At 36.7% G+C, this 20,016-nt stretch overlaps 2 protein-coding genes and 2 long non-coding RNA genes across 8 annotated transcripts; 1 reads left to right on the forward strand and 3 right to left on the reverse strand.

Moving 5' to 3' along the window:
* Positions 1 to 2,712: 2,712 nt before the first annotated feature.
* Positions 2,713 to 4,859, forward strand: LOC141359368 (uncharacterized). 2 transcript variants are annotated; one of them, XR_012365826.1, is made up of 5 exons: positions 2,713 to 3,288; positions 3,829 to 3,922; positions 4,020 to 4,151; positions 4,240 to 4,340; positions 4,451 to 4,859. It is a non-coding gene; the product is annotated as an uncharacterized lncRNA (long non-coding RNA). The 2 variants fall into 2 exon arrangements; XR_012365825.1 differs by having other exon boundaries at positions 2,715 to 3,288; positions 4,254 to 4,340.
* LOC129426219 (uncharacterized) lies at positions 4,406 to 5,904 on the reverse strand. Its single transcript, XR_012365827.1, has 3 exons — positions 5,383 to 5,904; positions 4,955 to 5,091; positions 4,406 to 4,636 (listed from the first exon to the last, which is right to left on the reverse strand). It is a non-coding gene; the product is annotated as an uncharacterized lncRNA (long non-coding RNA).
* A 976-nt stretch (positions 5,905 to 6,880) lies between these two features.
* Positions 6,881 to 10,569, reverse strand: LOC129453095 (uncharacterized). Its single transcript, XM_055217151.2, has 8 exons — positions 10,524 to 10,569; positions 9,976 to 10,323; positions 9,693 to 9,902; positions 9,289 to 9,603; positions 7,744 to 7,953; positions 7,499 to 7,592; positions 7,329 to 7,389; positions 6,881 to 7,232 (listed from the first exon to the last, which is right to left on the reverse strand). Exons 1-8 carry the CDS (start codon positions 10,567 to 10,569, stop codon positions 7,185 to 7,187), a joined length of 1,332 nt encoding a protein of 443 aa, XP_055073126.2. The 3' UTR covers positions 6,881 to 7,184.
* A 3,035-nt stretch (positions 10,570 to 13,604) lies between these two features.
* LOC129454052 (chloride channel CLIC-like protein 1) lies at positions 13,605 to 19,702 on the reverse strand. 4 transcript variants are annotated; one of them, XM_073861840.1, is made up of 9 exons: positions 19,591 to 19,684; positions 18,699 to 18,863; positions 17,828 to 17,920; positions 17,517 to 17,741; positions 14,754 to 14,894; positions 14,474 to 14,573; positions 14,221 to 14,318; positions 13,994 to 14,140; positions 13,605 to 13,909 (listed from the first exon to the last, which is right to left on the reverse strand). In XM_073861840.1, exons 1-9 carry the CDS (start codon positions 19,597 to 19,599, stop codon positions 13,787 to 13,789), a joined length of 1,101 nt encoding a protein of 366 aa, XP_073717941.1. In that variant the 5' UTR covers positions 19,600 to 19,684; the 3' UTR covers positions 13,605 to 13,786. The 4 variants fall into 4 exon arrangements, 3 of the variants coding, with proteins under 3 accessions (XP_073717941.1, XP_073717942.1, XP_073717943.1); XR_012365846.1 differs by having other exon boundaries at positions 13,770 to 13,909; positions 13,994 to 14,106; positions 19,591 to 19,690; XM_073861841.1 differs by lacking the exon at positions 18,699 to 18,863 and having other exon boundaries at positions 19,591 to 19,702.
* Between the last annotated feature and the right edge of the window lie 314 nt (positions 19,703 to 20,016).

A 20,016-nucleotide genomic window follows, 5' to 3' on the forward strand; every position in this document is an offset into this window, starting at 1 on the left:
TCGTATCTCCCATCACTAGGTGCAGTGACTTTATTACCATAAACAAGGTGATAAAACAGAAACAAACATGATCCAAACCATAAACATCCACATGCAACAACTGACAAAAGACAATGAAAATATTGGGGCTATATATACACAATCAGCATGAGGCCCAATGAACAAAAGAACTAGACAGAACTACAAATATGGCAAACAAAGACTTAACTTCAAAATAAGAGACATGGAATGTCTGTGGAAATATGAATACGTACTGTAGACATACTCTGTTGTTATAAAGAGGTAGACTGTAAATTCTGTTTAATTACAAAAAATATGTTTTTTGTAATAAAACATATATAATAACATGTTAGGTCAGACAATAGTTAGAAATTGTTTCTATTGTTATTGTGTAACAACTAGTTGCCTAGAATTTGAATTTGTGTTGCGTCCGGTGTGCAACCCCCTGGCCGTAACCAGAATTATTTCAAGCCTCCACCAACAGAATTTTGCCACCAACAAGTGGGAAGATGGTTGAATGGTTGTTTGGCACCCAAAATCACTAGGTCTATTCTACAAAAAGCATGATGGCAGGTGTGGGGAATTTTTTATTAGTCATTGAGCTTTCATACGTGGGGATCGGTAGCAAGTGACAATGACTTGCATAGCTGCAAGGCTTTTCGAGTCACAACTTCAAAATGAAAAATATATAAAATACATTAACAAAACTTAAAATGACAAATTCATAATGTTAGCTATATCGGTAGACATGTGAGATTCATACTTTTCAGGGCTTTTCAGAGAAGTAAATACATAATAAAACGATATAAATAAATAAGACAAAATTAAACAAAATGACAACATCATCGGTTGTCAAAGGCCAATGGAAAAAAGCTAGGTTTAATGGGCAAAGGCAAATCATACCACAGTTGAACTACATTGCTTGACCCACCTTACATCTCATAGCTGGAGCCGGTCCTGTAACCAGCATAAATGTTTCACATTTGTTTTAGTAAAATCATCAGCCAGCCTCTGGTACAGTATATGCATTGCCCCAAAACATTGACTATACATCATTTTTGAGGTATTGATGTCATTCACATGGGTGCAAACCTGTCACCTTTCGGCAAAATTCGCTGTTTTGGATCCAAAATATGTCATTCTTGTGATTCGTCTAGATCCGATGAGTTTTTAAAAATGAGGGGTGAGGGGGGTCTGCGACAGGGTCACAGTGAATGAAATAATGAAAATCATGTCCAGCTATTGTGGTAACGATATCAAATCACTAGTTTGGTGGGTTATGTTTTACAATTTATAGTCTCCTTATTTGTTGCCGAAGTTTAAGCAATCTGTGGAGAGTAAGTGGGCGCACACTTAACTGCACCGCAGTGAAATCAAGTGATTTTAAGCCATTGAAACACAAACAACAGTGCTAAATGTGCGCACTTTTTCTGTGTGAGAGGAGCGCACAAGTCGCGCATCCACTGCTCATTAAGCTTGTGATCATTTTTGCCACTGCATTGGCCTTAAATACACATATGCGTCAAAATTCATGTCTTTGCAAGTATCCTCATAATGCAACCATTAAGGGCTTAAGAGAAAGTAAAGAGCGCATGTGTTCATATCCACCTTATTTTCAAACGCAGAAGTAAAAAACAGTGTAGTGGGATCATGCATAAAACATGATTAAAGACAGTTATGGTAAATATTTACTACACTGCCATGTATGAACCAGTGTGAGGAAGAAATTAAGAAGTGGCCTGATATATACCTGCTGAAAAAAACAGCATCAAACCAGCATGGGAATTATGCTGGTCTATGCTGGTTTAGCTGGTGGTTCCACAACATATGCTGGTCTTGCTGGTATGGTGGTTCTTTCAGCAGGGTATGAAGATATATTTAATCATTTCATGTTGTTGATCGGAGGTGACGGGTCTTTATTGCACAAATATAAAAGCACAGAGACATAAAAGCATCTTTACAATGGGAAAGTCAGTCGAGTGTTTGTACATGGAATAGATCAAGACTTTGTGTTTTTAACCTTTTCAGGGGCTGGTTTAAAATGTCACAACTGTCACTCTGGTGTGACGTTTTTTTAAACAGCAATTTTTAATCAACTTGTTTGAGTTTTTATGGCGACATATCGAGCTTCACGCGATCCGACAGTCAGCAGCATCTTTCTCATTCAACAGATTGTATTATATACTATTTGAACAAACCATAACAAACATATTAAACTATTACATGTATTCAGTATTGTTTTCATTTTATGAAAATATTATTGTGCAGTAGATAAGACGAGCTTATGAAATTATTAATATACTTTTTTAACTCTTCATTTTAAACATAACAATATGTGCAAACACATTATGAACTATTGTAAACATTAACTAATAAGCAGTTTATGTCATATATATATTCTGTACTGTAATCGCATTTTTGTAATAATAAATAGTTGCAGAACAAATAAACAGCTAAATCAGCATATTTTATCAGCATAACATTAGTTGTTTTTGAATAATTATTGTATTTATTGTTCTCTGGCCGTGTCTATGGAAGGTTTTACTGGATGGATGTATGGATAATGGGTACATGTGCGCCATACACATTTGGCTCTTTTGTATGTATTATAAAACAAATATTGTAAAACAAATTTTTTTGAGATTTACTGTGTTTATCAGCTATTATGCAAATCCTAACTGCACACATTATGCCGGTCTGGATTTCATAATTAAAGAGCACCTATTATGAGATCCACGTTTTTAAACATCCTTTTGTGTGTAAGTGTGTATTAGTACATGCTAACGATATTCAAAAAGTACATACCTCAAAGAAAACGATGACGCGAGTTATCGTCTCTAACGTTCGAGGACTACAAAAAACACTCGGATTGTAGGCAACAGTTTACTTCCTGGGATTGGTGACGTAGATAAGACCAACATTATCATAGTTCAGCCCTCTCTGCTTCGCTTGGGTACGCCCTCAAAGACGGGGGTGGAGAGCGCTGAGTCAGAAGAGAGCTAAAATGGCGGAGGTTGGGAGTCCCTGCTTTGACCCTGTTTGCAAACTCTTGTTTCATCATTTAAGCGATTAAATCTCTCGAGTAGACGCTGTCTCTTTAGATGCAAGGGCAAAATAGCACTTTATGGACTTACACAGAGGACATCATGTTTAATACGGTTCCGGAAAAATCCAGTCAGAAGTTGTTCACGGAGTTTTCACAATAACTGCTTCTTATGAACCGAAGCTGGATTTGCGCGACGTTTCCTCTTGAAAGTTGGATTACCGTGCACTTCTGGATCACAGGCTGTAAGTATTCATGTTTATTATTTGCCTTTACTGTAAGTTACGTTACCGGTAACCGGAGCTTAACATTATGTGCTTGTAGAGCTCAGATATAGATCTATGTGTAGAGCTAAGCTTGCAAGCTAGTTGTTTTGTGTTGTAATAATGTATTTCATAAACAACGTACCATATTTACACACGTGTATGTTGAATTATGCAGACTATCGTTTTTATCGATGTTTATTTAGACGTGTTTACAAACTTGCTAAGCTGTTCCAGCTAAACTGTTACCGGTAAAGTTTGTTCTCATGATCAAACTCAAGAAACTCTAAGTACAGATGATTTGTTTAACGTTATATGTATTTTACTGTTGTTTTTACTTGAAGCTTTCTTAGATTTTGAAACGAAGTAAACACGTAATGTGTGTTGCTAATGTTGGGCCATGTAACATGTAATACATTAACGTTTTAATGAATAATCTAACGATTTATAATTGTTGTACTCTATTGTTATAATATGTCTTTTTGACTGAATACATGTTTGTTTTATTTGTCTATATCCTAGAATCGCAGCTGGACACATCCTTCTACACTGTATGCAAACATGCAACATCATTACACACAGTACAAGGAGTCAGACTGGCATATGAGGAGCAAAGGTGTGTAACACATATGATGTATTTAGCAAGTGAAACCACTACCAGTCTTAAATGTATAACTGATGATGACAAAGTTTTTTTCTCTGCATAATCATAGGAACCCAGGCAGTAGCATCGTTTCACAATGTTTACATCACCATCATCAGTGGATGCCTTTGCCGTCCGTAGCCTGAGATTTCAGATTTGCAGCAAAAAATGTGACTTTCCCATTTATTGGAATGCTGTGCAGGTATTTAAGTATTTTAGTAACTGTGTTAAATAAAGTACGGTAGTATTTACTTTTAAAATAAATGTATTGCTTATTTATATTTTTACAGGTTGTACCTTGCAGCCATCCATTACAATGTCACCAAGCCGTAACAAAAGCAGGAGAGGGAAAGTACAAGGCTATGTTCCCAAAACACACAAGTGACATACTGTAAGCAGTTATGTTTTATTTCAAATACATTCATAATTAAAAACTTAATGTATAAAGCAGGGAAATAAATGATCAAAACAAAAGATTTATTGACTGCAATATTTGTACAGTTATGTGGATGATGTGATCAGGCTTGTGTTTGCTGAGGTATTTGAAGATAAGCTGAAGGAAACCCCGATTCCAATGGACCTGGCATCACAGTTTGAGAGACCTTCAAAGGAGGACGTGATTGCATGCCATCTTCAGTGCAGGGGGCGTCGAAAGCAAACATTCCGATCAGGAAGCCCCAAGCATATCTGGAGAACAACACACGACAGGATGATAACCCTAAAGTGTCGTCTTAGATAGCAACAGCTGACAAAGCTTTGATATGCCATTTATCTGAATAGATAGCTGTAAGAAGTGAATTGAACAATTTTTGAACGAAGAGCACAATATGGTTACTAAAGTATGTTTATTTGTATATTGTTTAACATTTAAATATATATTTGTAATAAATAAACTTTTGACTGACTACTATATTTTCTTTAAAGTTACATTTTTTGTTCTTTTGGGTACTTTGTTACTATAATAATACTTTAGTGTTATTGGTTTAAAAATGTAATAAAACTTACTCTAGTCCTGCGCCTCAAAGGCTTATAGTCGGTACAATAAATGTTCTGTGTGTAGGGATTTAGACAATTTGTGCAAAACCTGGATGATGAATCACGCAGGTAAGAGGCCCTGGAACCTGTTGCATTCTCCTTAAAACCTAATAAGTGAAAACATAGCACTTATAAGTAAGCTCTTTCATAATAAAGTTTACCATAGTAAAATAATGTAGAACTAACATTCATTGCAATTAATACTTTTTTGTGCTACATTTGGTGTTTCCATATAGTTTGCACAATAAAATAGTATGTAAGCAGTCTTATAATACATTTTACTATAGTAAAATAATGTAGAAATTACCAAGTGAAATCGTTTAATAATCATTTCAACAAATACTTTCTATGTGCTACATTTGGTGTTTCCATATAGTTATGTAGTACGTTATAATTACCTTTTGGATGTCTTTGCAACACATTTTCGTCTTCGTTTAGCATTCTGGCAGAGCTAAGGACACCTAAAAAAGTTAAATCCAATCGCATTCATTGACGGAGATCCTTTATATCATAACGGCCGTCTGAACTCTCTGGATCGAGCTCGAAGTGGTAAGGCAGTACAGACACCATCGTTTATAGAGAAATATAACGCTTGTTTACGTTGCCTCTGAGGCTGTGACTCTAGTCAGAACCGGTGTGTCAACCCACACGTAGTCAGGGGCGTAACCTTTCAAACACACGACGAACCCAGCTGACCAATAACAGTTGAGTAGTCATCTGACCAATCCGATTACACTAGACATTTTGGGAGGCGGAGACAGGAACTAAACCGAGCGTTTTTCAGACAGTGGGAAATCGGTGAGGTATGTAAGCAATTTATAAGACTCACAATGCATTAGTTCAAGTTTTAATAACATGTATGTACTATGGGATACTGCATTTACATGCTAACGTGCCAATTTATTAGCATAATTGGTGCTCTTTAACATTAAAAAGCCAGTCAAAACAGCACACTCGTCTCCCTCGCAATACGACTACCATTAGCTGTAGTGGCTCACCGGAAGTCTTACACAAAGGGGCGCCCGCATTTACGTCAAAAATAAGGTGGAGATCTAGACTTTGGTCTTAAAGGGGAAATTACATCATTTTGGTCTTGTCTGTCACTGATGTTAATCAAACAGCATTGAGAAAAAAATCTCTCACTGCTCTTATCTAAGTCCCTTTTCTACCATTATTAAGATATATATATATATATCACTGTAAAAAATTAGCTGTAATTATGCAGCCGGTTGCCAGTAACTTACTGTAGAAGATAAAGACTGGAAAAGTTTCATATTTATTTAACTTTGAACAAACTGTTGCCAGTAAATAACATAAATGTAAAATCTACAGTAAGTTACTGGCATCTAGTTGTCAGTAATACACAGTAATACCGTAATTTCTACAGAATTTTTTTACAGTGTACATTATAATTTATTCTCCTCATTTACTTACTGACTGTTAATCTTCGGTGAGCTTGAGGTTTGCTCTTGTGTAATATACACATCTGAGTGTTACGTTGGTTTTTAATTGCATAACATTGCGCATAAAATAGCACCTCAGCGCTGCCTCCATTGTAAAATAATGCTGTGTTGATAAAAATAATCATTAAATTGGTTCTGTCACTTTGGTTACAGGCATCCTGTGTGAATTGTACACGAGTTTAACAGATGCTCGTTTATATTTATACATACTGTATTAGAGCTGTGACTGTGTGCGTGCGTGCGTGCATATATACAGCGCTTGTATCTTTGGCCCTTTCTCACCCCTGATGAGTTTGCATCCTTTCATTCAGTTATTTCATATCATTGCGATAAGACCTGCATTGTGAAAGATATGCTTGCATTGAAACTGCATTGTGAAATAACTCGTACTCAAAAAAAAAGGAAACATAAGCTGTCACAGGGAGGGTCTTTATTCAAAACGTACAACTTTGACAATGATTTTTTTTAAAATAGTTATTTACAATAACTTTGGCAACATGGCAGCAAGAGCTGACATTGACAAATGTAGTAAACAATGAGATTTGTAAATAGAATGAGATTATTTATTTATTGCATAAATTAATAGTTCAATGAATAATTAATGTATTTGAGCATTATAATTTTTGCACTATATCCTAATATTAATATGTCACTGTATGTGACATCACTGGATCAAAAATGTTGCTGCTGAGAGACTACTACTGTAGGTGATGATGTCATAGAGTTGTGACATCACTTCAGAATTCAGCTGATCTACTCACAGACCAGATGTGCACCATTTGAGTCTAACAATGAGAAACACATAGAAAGAGATGATGTTATAAAATCTGAGCATTAGTTTATTGTATCACAGAAGATTCTCTATATACAGAATTTCTCACCTCTTCATGTTTGTCATCAGTTCTGTTTTTAGATTTTAATTTCTTCATGCTGATGAAAAACCTGTAGGATCAGAATTCACACTCCATAATTCAAAGTCTTCAAATCTGAATTCATATCAAAATATCCACAGTGTGTTCAGTTTTGAATTTTACTTGATATTTTTACTTACCACATCCACAGAGCTCCTAAAATGAGAAACTGAGGCAGAAACACCAGCAGACAGACTGTGAGATGACCAAACACTGAGATATCCATTGCTTCTTCTGAACAAAAAGACACAAAATCAGCATATGAAATGTTATTGCTTTATTAAAATAAAATATTATTATTGCTAATTTGCTATGTCACAATTTTAATGATGAGCTCGGAGTGATTTTGTATTAAAGTCAGATGTATGATTAGATGTTGTGTTACCTCTTACAGTACATGAATACTCTTGTAGCTCCTCACTGTTGATTGAGTTCAGGTACAGCTTGTTTAATAATCTCAATCCATCTGTTACCTGTTGTCCATTTTTATACCAGATGTAAGTATGTTTCCTATCAAGAGTGCATTCAGTTGAACAGCTTAATATCACTTTTTCTCCATCTATCACAGGGTTCGGGCTGCTTTTTACCTGTGTACCTGAGATAAATGTCTTTTCACAGTTTGGGCAGATGTTTCTGTTTTTATCAAGGTCATGCAATCAATCACAGAAGAACTGATCAAATAAAACTAAAAAAACACTTAATTAAAGGGTCTGTGAAGTGCATTAATGTAAAATAAGGACTTCTTAAGCTTGAAAACACACATAAAGAGGAAAGTCTTGTTTATCTTAACCGATTTGAGCGACTTTATCACAAACCACCCACTTAGATAGGCTTGACAGGCATTGATCATGTTTTTGAATAAAATAAGCAAGCAACATGCAGCGTATAGTTTATAGACAATTGGAAGCATTTCTGGGGGAGACCTGACCTGCTAAAGAGAGATGGCCTCCATCCGTCCTGGGAAGGAAGTGCTATACTCTCTAGAAATCTGACCAATAGTCTTACTTTTGATATTGTCCGACTATCCCAGCTTAACCGTTCGTCTGTTAGTTCTTGACATGTCAAGATCACATATATCCCAGCACATAGAATCTATTTTACCAGAGTATCAACACATTTCTAATGTGTCTGTTCCTCGAACAAACAAATACAGAGCACCGTTTACCTCGTCTCGTACAAATCTTATTAACATAAAATGAGAAAACAATACATTAACAGATGAAACTCAAATGTTAAAATTCGGCCTTCTTATCATTAGATCGCTTACCAATAAAGAACCTATTATCAATTAAATAATTACAGACCAAAACTTAGATGCACTCTGTTTAACAGAGACCTGGCTTAAAGCAGATGATTACATTAGTTTAAGCGAATCATCCCCACAAGACTATAAACACGAACCTCGATTAAAGGGGAGAGGGGGTGGTGTAGCTACAATATACAAGAAGATATTTAAAGTAAACCACAAATCTGTACTAAAATTTAATTCATTTGAAATAATGTTGTTAAATATGGAAATAACTGATCGTAACAACAAACAGCTTTCTTTCGTTCTAGCTACCATCTACAGACCTCCGGGCCACCATACAGATTTTCTTAAAGAAATTGCAGATTTCCTGTTTGAGCTTACAGTCATTGTAGATAAAGCTCTTATCGTTGATGACTTTAATATCTACGTGGATAACCCAAAAGATGCATTAGGACTAGGGTTTATGGATGTTCTAAATTGCCGTTGCTCCCATTTAAAAAAAGAGAATCAAAGAAAAAAACGCCAGCTCCGTGGTATGACCGTCATACTGAAGGTAGCTGAAAAATTTAACGGAACTACCGAAGCACAGTCCTACATCTATTGGTGTAAGGCTGCTTTGAAACAATTGTGAAAGGCGCTATATAAATCAAATTGAATTGAATTGAAATTATGAGCAGTTACCTGTAACAGTAAGAAAGACTCCAAGATAACCAGAACATTCATCTGATGTGTTAGTGATGATCCTGAATAGATATTGACCAGAGTTACTTGTGTTGACACCTTTGATTCTCAGTGTGTTTCCCACAAACTGCACACGACCAGCAAACCGATGATCCTCAAGCAGATCCCGAATGTACCCTAAATACCAGGATGTTTTCACTACTGTATCTCCAGTGGGATGTGAGTATGAAGAGTGAATATCTACTGTTGATCCCACTAAAGCACAAACTCTTGTAGAGGTGTAAGTCACATCCCAACAGCCACTTTTAGAAAGACCTGAAAGAGTCACAAATCACAGCTGTAAAATTCACAATCGAATTTACAAATTTCCATTTGAATTTTTGGTATGGAAATGGCAGACTCACACACAGAAGAGGACTGATTGTTATAAACATAGCAGGAATAGCTGTCAGTGTTTCCACTAGATGACACAAATATGGATTTTGATTTCTTATTGCTTAAACATTCTCCATTCTTGTACCAGTAGTAATTTGTAGATGTCAGATTGCAGGAGAAATCACAGATCAGTTTTACTCGTCCATCTGTAGATTCAGGATTCATCATCACCTGTAAAACTAAATAAGCAAAACCTTACATTACATGAGTAATGAAAAGAGTTGAACTGGACCGACGAGAATGTAAATGTACCTGTGACTGTTAGATTGACTGTGACTGAGCTGAGATGTTTAACTCCATCCTTCATAATGAACATGAGCTGATATTCTCCACTGTCTCTCTCTCTCACATCATCTATTGTGAGTCCGGAAATGTAGCTTTTGATCCACTGTTTCACTCGTCCTGAGTAATCTGAATCTAAAGTCAAATCTTCAGGTTCATCTTTATTTCTCCAGTTTGTTTTCTGTTTCTGACTGAACCAGAACCCAGTTGTGATGTTGATGTCTGAGTAAGAGCACCACAGTGTCACCTGTGTCCCTCTCGCAGCACAAATATTCTGTTTATTACAGGTCACAAGGATGCTGTCCCATGTTAGCGACCCTGAAAAACATTTGAAAAATATATCCTATTGTAAATGTGAAACTACCGTGGACAAACACAAAAAAAGACAAAATCTGACATCTGACATAAAAAGCCCAAAAGTCCTGTCACAACTATACATGCATGTAATTCTCTATCTTAAGAATAACTGAAAAACAAAAGCAATAACAACAAAGTTGTGCACTCAATAGTGTTCATACCTTGAATGTGTAACAGCAGGATCAGAGATGAGAGTCTGGACTTCATCATTTCACTTTCTAGAAACTCACATATAAAATACAATACAAGACAAGAAAGTAGAACTTTTCTTATTCCTGTTTTAGTGGCTGGTCAATAATCGCTGATCTCAGTTCCTTCCTTTTTATAGTGCTGGTCTTATAATAAGAATATCATTGAAAAGTTGATTTATTTCACTAATTCCATTCAAAAATTAAAACTTGTATATTATAGTCATTTATTACACACAAGACCCATATATTTCAAATGTTTGTTCAAATTTTGATGATGATTATGATTGGAAAATCCCAAATTCAATGTTCAATATTGAAGACACATGTCTACACAATCATGGGGAAGACTGCTTACTTGACAGTTGTCCAAAAGATGACCATTGACACCTTGCACAAGGAGGGCAAGACACAAAAGGTCATTGCAAAAGAGGCTGGCTGTTCACACAGCTCAGTATCCAAGCACATTAATAGAGAGGCGAAGGGAAGGAAAAGATGTGGTAGAAAAAAGTATACAAGAAGAAATAGGGATAACTGCACCCTGGAAAGGATTGTCAAACAAAACTCATTCAAAAATGTTGGGGAGATTCAAAAAAGAGTGCACTGCAGCTGCAGGTGTATGCAAGACCTGGGTTTCAGCTGTCGCATTCCTTGTGTAAAGTCACTCTTAAACAATAGACAGCGTCAGAAGCATCTTCCTTATGGACTGCTTCTGATTGGTCCAAAGTTATGTTCTCTGATGAAAGTAAATTTTGCATTTCCTTTGGAAATCAGGATCCCAGAGTCTGAAGGAAGAGAGGAGAGGCACACAATCCACTTTGTTTGAGGTCCAGTGTAAAGTTTCCACAGTCAGTGATGGTTTGTGGTGCCATGTCATCTTCTGGTGTTGGTCAACTGTGTGTTCCAAGGTCAACGCAGTCGTATACCAGGAAGTTTTAGAGCACTTCATGCTTCCTGCTGCTGACCAACTTTATGGAGATGCAGATTTCATTTTCCAACAGGACTTGGCACCTGTGCACAGTGCCAAAGCTACCAGTACCTGGTTTAAGAACCATGGTATCCCTGTTCTTAATTGGCCAGCGAACTTGCCTGACCTTAACCTCATAGAAAATCTATGGGGTATTGTGAAGAGGAAGATGCGATATGCCAGACCCAACAATGCAGAAGAGCTGAAGGCCACTATCAGAGCAACCTGGGCTCTCATAACACCTAAGCAGTGCCACAGACTGATCGACTTCATGCCACGCCGCATTACTGCAGTAATTCAGGCAAAAGGAGATCCAACTAAGTATTGAGTGCTGTACATGCGCATACTTTTTATGTTCATACTTTTCAGTTGGTCCAGATTTCTAAAAAAGTCTTTCTTTGGATTGGTCTTAAGTAATATTTAAATTTTCTGAGATACTCAATTTGGGATTTTCCTTAGTTCTCAGTTATAATCATCAAAATTAAAAGAAATAAACATTTGAAATATGTCAGTCTGTGTGTAACGAATGAATATAATATACAAGTTTCACTTTTTGAATAGAATTAGTGAAATAAATAAACTTTTTGATGATATTATTATATGACCAGCACCTGTACATATACGTATGCGTGTGTGTCTATGTGCGCGTGCGTGCGTGCATACAACGCTTGTGTCTTTGGCCCTTTCTCACCCCTGATGAGTTTGCATCCCTTCATTCAGTTATTTCATATCATTGTGATATGACCTGCATTGTGAAAGATATGCTTGCATTGAAACTGCATTGTGAAATAACTCATACTCAAAAAAGAAACATAAGCTGTCACAGGGACGTACTCCCTTTATTTCAAAACGTACAACTTTGACAATGATTTAAAAAATAGTAATTGACAATAACTTTGGCAATATGGCAGCAATAGCTGACATGGACAAAATTGTAAACAATGAAAGTTGTGTATAAACTGAAAAATACTGAATGAGATTATTTATTACTTGCATAAATGAATAGTTCAATTAATAATTCATGTATTTGAGCATTATAATTTTTACACTATATGCTGTATGTTGTGATTGGCCTAAATACCTCTGATGTCAGACAGAAATTTGACGCTCCTTAAAATGTGTGAAAGATTTGCTCATATGCAATGCTAACAGGAGGTAGCTTAAAGTCTGTGAGTCCGAAGCGGGAGGAATTATGATAATGTCGGCCTTTACTAAATCACAAATCTTGGGTTTTTTTTCTCCTAGGGGGTTTTTCAACCCGGGGAGGCAGCCTTCTTGGGCTTAACTTAGCACCCTCTTCTTTACGTTACATTAGCAATACGCACGCTTTTAATGTTGATTCATAGCCGCAGCAAATTTAGCTGCTTTTGCTATCGTGTATTATGTTTTGCTATCTGTCGTTTTTCTATGCTTTCCACTGCTTCTATTATTGTAAAGCTGCATTGAAACAATCTCAAATTGTGAAAAGCGCTATATAAATAAAATTGAATTGAATTGAAATCCCAGAAAGTAAACTGTTTCCTACAATCCGTGTGTTTGTTATAGTCCAAGAAAATAAATTTACATTGGAGATGATAACTTGCGTCATCGTTTACTTTGGGGTTTGTACCTTTTGCATATTGTTAACATGTACTAATACACACTTAAACGCCAAAGGAAATGAATCGGACAATAGGTGCTCTTTAACTAAATTTAGCTTTCACAGAGGTTAAAGTCAGCTTGGGAAGTCGGTTCGTTTTGAATTTATCTTTCCTATAAATTACGAAGAAAGCATTTTTATCAATCTCTTACAAACTTTGTCAACTTGGATAAACGCTGACCTTGACAAATTATACCTAATGAATTTTGTAAAAAATTGAGAAAATTGATCATTTATTTGTTGTCATACTTCAGAAACAGTCACGATAAACACAAAAAGAACAAAATAATCTTTATGCATTTGTGAGATGCTTTTACAACTTACAGTGCATTGTAAGGTATACATTTTTTTGTATCAGTATGTGTGTTCGAACTCACAACCTTTTCCGCTGCTATTGCAATTCTCTACCACTGAACTATACAGGAACACAGTTTTGACTTTTGCCATCTCCATCTATACCAGGGTTGTCTTCTTCCTGCTGTTAAAAATGAGTCTGGTCCACACTGGAGATGTTTACAGGTGAGTACAGTGGCTCGACCCGTACTATCTGAACCTCTGATGTCGACTTTATGCTGTTATGATTGTCTGCCCTAAAGTCCTGTTTCCTGCATGATTGATCCTGTTGTCCTCCTAGTGCCCATTATTTTGTAGCTGGGCTGCTTGGGGCTGCTCAACCGCAGGAGGTGGTGGTTCATGACGCCAACCTTGCAAGAGCATAGGCAATATATGCCTTATTATTGCATACACAATAACCTAAGGAGAGAGCAAGTATTACCGCCTGAGTATGTTACTAACAAAAATGTGAGACATCTTAAACTAACTTTTAACAGCTCTTACTATGAAGACAATCACAGTCGTAAAAAGCACCATTGCTTGCAAAATGATTGGCAGATCTTTCAGCAAAGCTCTGAGGAACAGGTTGATGCCCTGACCAATCTGCTCCAGAGGATCTGTAAATAAGCGAGTTAAGGTGACGGTGAAAACCTGCGAAAACATGAAGAACCCATGTGTGCATTACAATGATGTTGAAATTCAAGATTGAAGATACATTGAGAAGTACAAACCTTCATTGGAGACACACGGAAAATGGGATTCATAAGCAGGATCTCATAGTATTTTTTGCAAGGATCATCTTGAAGAGTCCATGTTTTTCTATACCACTCTGAAATCAGGAATAAAATCATATTTAAGAAACTGTGATCACTATGAAATATTGTGTGGAAAAGATATCTACGTTTGTTACAGAGGATACACTTGTTTGAAATTACACAATGCTGGGTAAATCATAACACAATCATTTTGTTGTAAGGACGTCACCTGATAAACTGTCCATCCAGGTCATTTCTTTTACCCCAGTACATTTTTCGTTGAAACTCTCCATCTGCATAATGTTTTTCTGGTGTTCGGCAAACTCAAGCTAGCCAACAAGAAACATTTTGGACAAAGCATTTATACTGATCATAAAATTTATACTGAATACACCAAAATATTTTTTTCCCTTTCATTGTCATCTGGTGTACACCCGTTTATTAATAATGCAATGGGTAAATCAGTTCAATAGGACCTCTTTCAACCTCTTGTATAAAAAAAAGATTACCATATATAGATAGAACCAGTTCCAGATGAAACTACTAAAAAAGCAGATACAAAACATCCTTTTGATCTGGATGAACCTGGCCACCACAGAGCACTTTTCAATGCAGACTGCAGTGATGACAATAAGAACACACACTAACATCTGTTAAAAAAAATCAGAGGAAATTATGTCATGAAATTGTATCATATCATTGAAAGGATCAATAACCATTATGTGTAACAGAAATGGGTAGAACTACCAAGGTGCAGTGTGTAATTTTTAGAAGGATCTTTTGAAAGAAATGCAAAATAATACACAAAACTATATTATCAGGGGTGTATAAAGACCTTTTAAAATGAACCGTTATGTTTTTATAACCTTAAAATGAGACGTTTTTATCTAAATACACCGAGGGTCCCCTTACATGGAAGTCACCATTTTGTGCCGCCATGTTTCTACAGAAGCCCTAACGGAATTTTTTTTTACTAAGTTGCCTCCGACAATGAAATGTTTGTCCGGTGGTGGCTATCGTAGCTTCTTTATGCATTTCAAAAGCGAGGGTTTGGCAGCGGACTGAGTCGTTGGTTGGATTTTTGCACCGCACCCCGATATGCCGCTAAAATTTAAACACAGCAACTTTTAAACCTTAGCAACCCGAAATCAAAGTCCCTTTAGTCGTGCCTATAGGCGGCCATGTTTGCAATGCTAATGGGCAGTTAGACTAAAGTCCTATCTACTTAAATGGGGCAAGACATTTTGGATATTTTTGCTTGTATGCTCCCTGTCAAGAACAAAAAGATTTTATGTTGGCTTGTTTTTTGAAACGCGTCTCTCAGTGCACACACAGGGGGAAGTCGCTTCGCTTCACATAAAAACGTTATGCTGTTTTTCATTGCTCTATTCACCAAATGTATGTTAATGGACTTCAGTATGAGACACAGTAGCACAACTCTCTCTAAAGTTTACACATCAAGAGTTCTGATCTTTAAAGGGATGATCACGTCTGACTGACTGGAGCTGGACCGGACACATTCAAACGCATGTGCGTGAGAAAGCTGCTCACTTTAGCGCCTTTTATGGTTATTTTGTTTAAATGTTTAATGTTAACATTTGCAAGCCTTTGAAACACATGCAAATGATAAACTTTTTCCAATTTAAACTAGTGTATTAATCCGCGAATCGCATGCGAGCTGAACGTTCGGATCGCGGATCAACTGCGGTCCGTCACAGCACTGAGGAGAAGACTTAACATTACCTGGGCTTTCTTCTTCGTCCTTTCTTCGTTTTTTTCCCTGTGCGCCAGAGGATTTATTGGATCGCTTCATTTTAGATAAACACACCAGCAGCTGAGCACTTGCCTGACGTAACATAACGCAACTCCCCGCCCAACAGAGGGCGCCCGGCGCCCCCAACATATTTGTCGCCCTAGGCAACCGACTAGTCCGCCTATAGCAATGACCCACCAGCTTGACCAGCTTTGCCAGGCTGAGAGGACCAGCTTAGCTAGCATACTGCTCCCAACAAACGACAAAACAACGCGAACATTCTCCTATCCATGTGTTGTGATTTGTATATTCACACTGTGTACAAACAACAAGGTCATATGAGACACAGCCATCTTTTAACCGTATACATACTGGGAACTATATTCTCAGAAGGCGAAGCACTGCTACTTGGGCGGAGTGATTTGCTCACAGCAGCACCCGAGAAACCCCTGGTGAGGAGCAGAGAGTTCGGTCCGAGTTGTGCAAATCACATAAATAGGAAAATGTTCGCATCATTTTGTCACTCCCTGGGAGCAGCACGCCAGCTGAAGCCACTCACCTCCAGCCCCCGCGCCAAGCTAAGCCAGCGGGGGCTGCGTCAGATGGAGATGAGACATGTATTGACTTATCTAACTCTGGGGGATACGGTGAATAAGCTAAATTCCCAAAATCTGGGCGTGTTCCTCCAAACCAGCTACTGGCACCTTAAACCAGCCAAAACCAGCTACCAGCTTATGCTGGTCTTAGCTGGATTTTTCAGTAGGGCAGTCACCAGAGCGGCCAAATTGAGTGTTACATTGAACGTTCTTGTTTCTATGAATAGGGGACAATCTTATTATATCCAATATCTTCAATCAAATTAAATCAAGAGAACTTAAAGCAACTAAGTGTACACATATTGATAACAAAGTCCTTTAAAGGGAGTCTCATCACTGCGCCACCATATTTGCAATGCCTCAAGGTCTGTTGATTCTGTGAATTTATTCTTTAACGATTGGCTCTTTTTATAGGCTGGACTAGAGCAGCCGTACTGACCGTTGTAATCTCCCCCATTCAATACCAGTGGCGCATCTTGTTAATATGAATTATGAATTAATATGAATTATCTTTGTTGATACCATAGGACAGTGTTTCCCAATCTTTATTTTGCCACGGCACAGTTTGTAAAAAAAAAATAAGTAAAAAAATCATAAGGCACACCACTTTCACAATAAGCATTAACAGATCTGCACAAACATGCATTGCATTGTTTAAATGAATTGTTTAACTGCAATATTATACTGTATCAAATGTAATATTCACATTTAATGTGAAACTTGATCTTGTTTTGATGAACACAAATGATATCCTGGCTGGAATTGATGACAGTGACACATGCAGCTGTTACCAACCAAGCAACCTGGTAGCTAGCTTCGAACGCTTTTTCAAACACTGTGGCAGTGTTATTTTTCCACTGCACATTAGTGGTTGGGAAACACTGCCATAGGAAATCTCAAAATCTAGTAAACACACATTAGACCTTAATGACAGTATCCAGCTCCACATGAAAAGTGTCTTCAAATCGCCACTTCCAGGCTTCGTAGTCATGGAGTTTGAAGTTGACCAGAATCTGACTGAGAGCTTCATCCATGGCTCCAGTGGTCCAGTCATTGTCTTCTTGCAGAAGCTTCTGGAAGTCTGACACGGTTTGGTTGGACAGTTTCACCTCAGCGTCATAGTGCACAACTGTTTGTGTATTATTAGGCTAAACAGGATAAAACAAGGGTTATGAAACCTGTGTATTGCTGAACAACTTTATCTCAATCCCTCAGAGAAAATAAATGAACATACCAAACCAAGTTCTGCAGTTTTTCTAAGGAGCTTGTGAATGAAACGCTTGAAAACTGGAACACATTTTGGCTGTTGAACATTGTTATATGTCTTCTTTTTGTGTTTATAAAAAGAGATGTAAAATGTCAGAATTTCTTTATATTGAAATGTGATATGAAAAAGACAGAATCAATAGCTTGCCCCAGAACAATTACCGTACTTCAGTATTTACAGAATATACCCAAAGACATTTCAAAAATATTTGTAGTACTGGTGTGTTCTATGGTATTTTTTGTTAATGAAGTATAATAAATAGTGTCACAATTTAATCTGCACAAACACTAAAAAGTCCTGGGTTATTTTTAACCTAGCCCTTGGGTTAAATTTAGCCAAATATTTACATTTGACCCAACACTGGGTTAAAACAACCTAGCTAAATTACAACCCATTGGGTTGGGTTCATTTTGACCTAACGCTAGTTTGAAACCAACTTAACATTTTTGCACTTTAAAAAATGCTGGGTTATTTTTAACCCACAGTTGGGTAAAAAAAGGGACAAACTCCACAACTGGGTTATTTTTACTCATGGTTGGGTCAAATATAGACATTATTTGGGATAATTTAACAGTTAATGGTTGGGTTTGTCCCTTTTTGACCCAAAAAATAATCCAGCATTTGTAACAAGGTACGTTATTGCCTGCAGTTAGACATTGTTTTTTGACCAAATTAGGTCATATTACACCTAAGGGTGAATTTCTTAGTTTGAATGATGTTTGTATTAATTCCAGAAAATATTAACAAAAATGAGAACATTTAAAAAAAATTCAATCCCTTGTGACTACTATTGTAAAAATTCATTAGTTTCAAAAGTCTTCATGAATAAACATCTCACCTTTGTGGGTTTTCTCATGCACTTTCCTGTCGAGTCATAATTGATCATGTCATTTACATCTACCCATTCATCATCGTTGTCGTCATTCACGTTTACATGAGCAATAACAAAAAGTCCACAAAAAACAAACAAACTCCAAAATCTAAATAACGAACATCTCAGCACCTGCATGATTAATTAAAAACTTATATTTATATAAAAGTCTATCTGATGTTTAGATCAAAAAGTGCCAAAAGTTAAACCGACACCTACATCCTCTTCTCTGGCATAGTAGACACAGGTGAATAAACCAGTTAGTTTGGTTTACCAAGGTAACACGATCAAATGCAAAACACGGCGGGGCTACACATTAGGGCGTGGCTACATTACGTTGCTATACCTGTCAAGTTCTCAGGGGATTTTACTTTACTTCTGCCCAAACTTGAAAAAGGCCTTGGCCATCAACAGGGTAAATGGAATCAACTCAAATGGCTTCTTCTTTAATCTTCTTTATTTAGTTAGATTCTCATGTTCAATTAAGAATAGATCTCATTAGGTAAGATTTGGTATGATTAGGTTGAAAACCTTTACAAGAAAAACAAAACACAAAACATAACAATTACTTAAAACTGCCAACCAAACATACATTCATATAAACATACAAATATATATATAAATATACACAGATATAAAGTTCTCCTTAACCCTACATTAATTTAACATGCAACATTATCTCAAAAAAGCACATTATTACTCACAATATTATTCATATGCTACCACCATCATGCTATTAAATGAGCTAACATAAGCACAAACAGTTAGAGATTAGCTACATTCACTTTAGCACTTTTACCATCAATTTGCATTTAATGTTAAACTATTGAAAAATGTTAACATCAAACCGTTATCCCACCAGTAGCATCCCTGGAAATGTCTAGCAAGTAAAGTCTTTCCCTGCTTCACCATCTATCTCCAATAGCAGTTCAACATGTGCTTCACAGCTTTTCACTACATGTGCTTGAAGATGACTGTGCACTTTCTGACATGAGGACTATACAATTTCCACTTCCCTTTTCAAAATAAAAGTCTTTTTATTTTTCAAAACAAAAGTCCCTTAATAAAAGTCTCCATGCAAACCAACAGCACACTACCTATAACTTATTTCCTCCATTGACAACATATATAGTGATCAGGTGCCAAGCTGTCCCTCTTAGTATATTAGAGTTATTGTTTTACAAAATTACCTATTAGTGAATAACTTAAAGTCCTTATGTAGATCTGTAAATCAGCTGCATAATCGTATAAGACTGTGAGTTGCATTTTAAATGTCAATCAGTGC

This window comes from Misgurnus anguillicaudatus, chromosome 23 (assembly GCF_027580225.2).
Source record: "Misgurnus anguillicaudatus chromosome 23, ASM2758022v2, whole genome shotgun sequence".
Classification (NCBI taxonomy): Eukaryota; Metazoa; Chordata; class Actinopteri; order Cypriniformes; family Cobitidae; genus Misgurnus; species Misgurnus anguillicaudatus.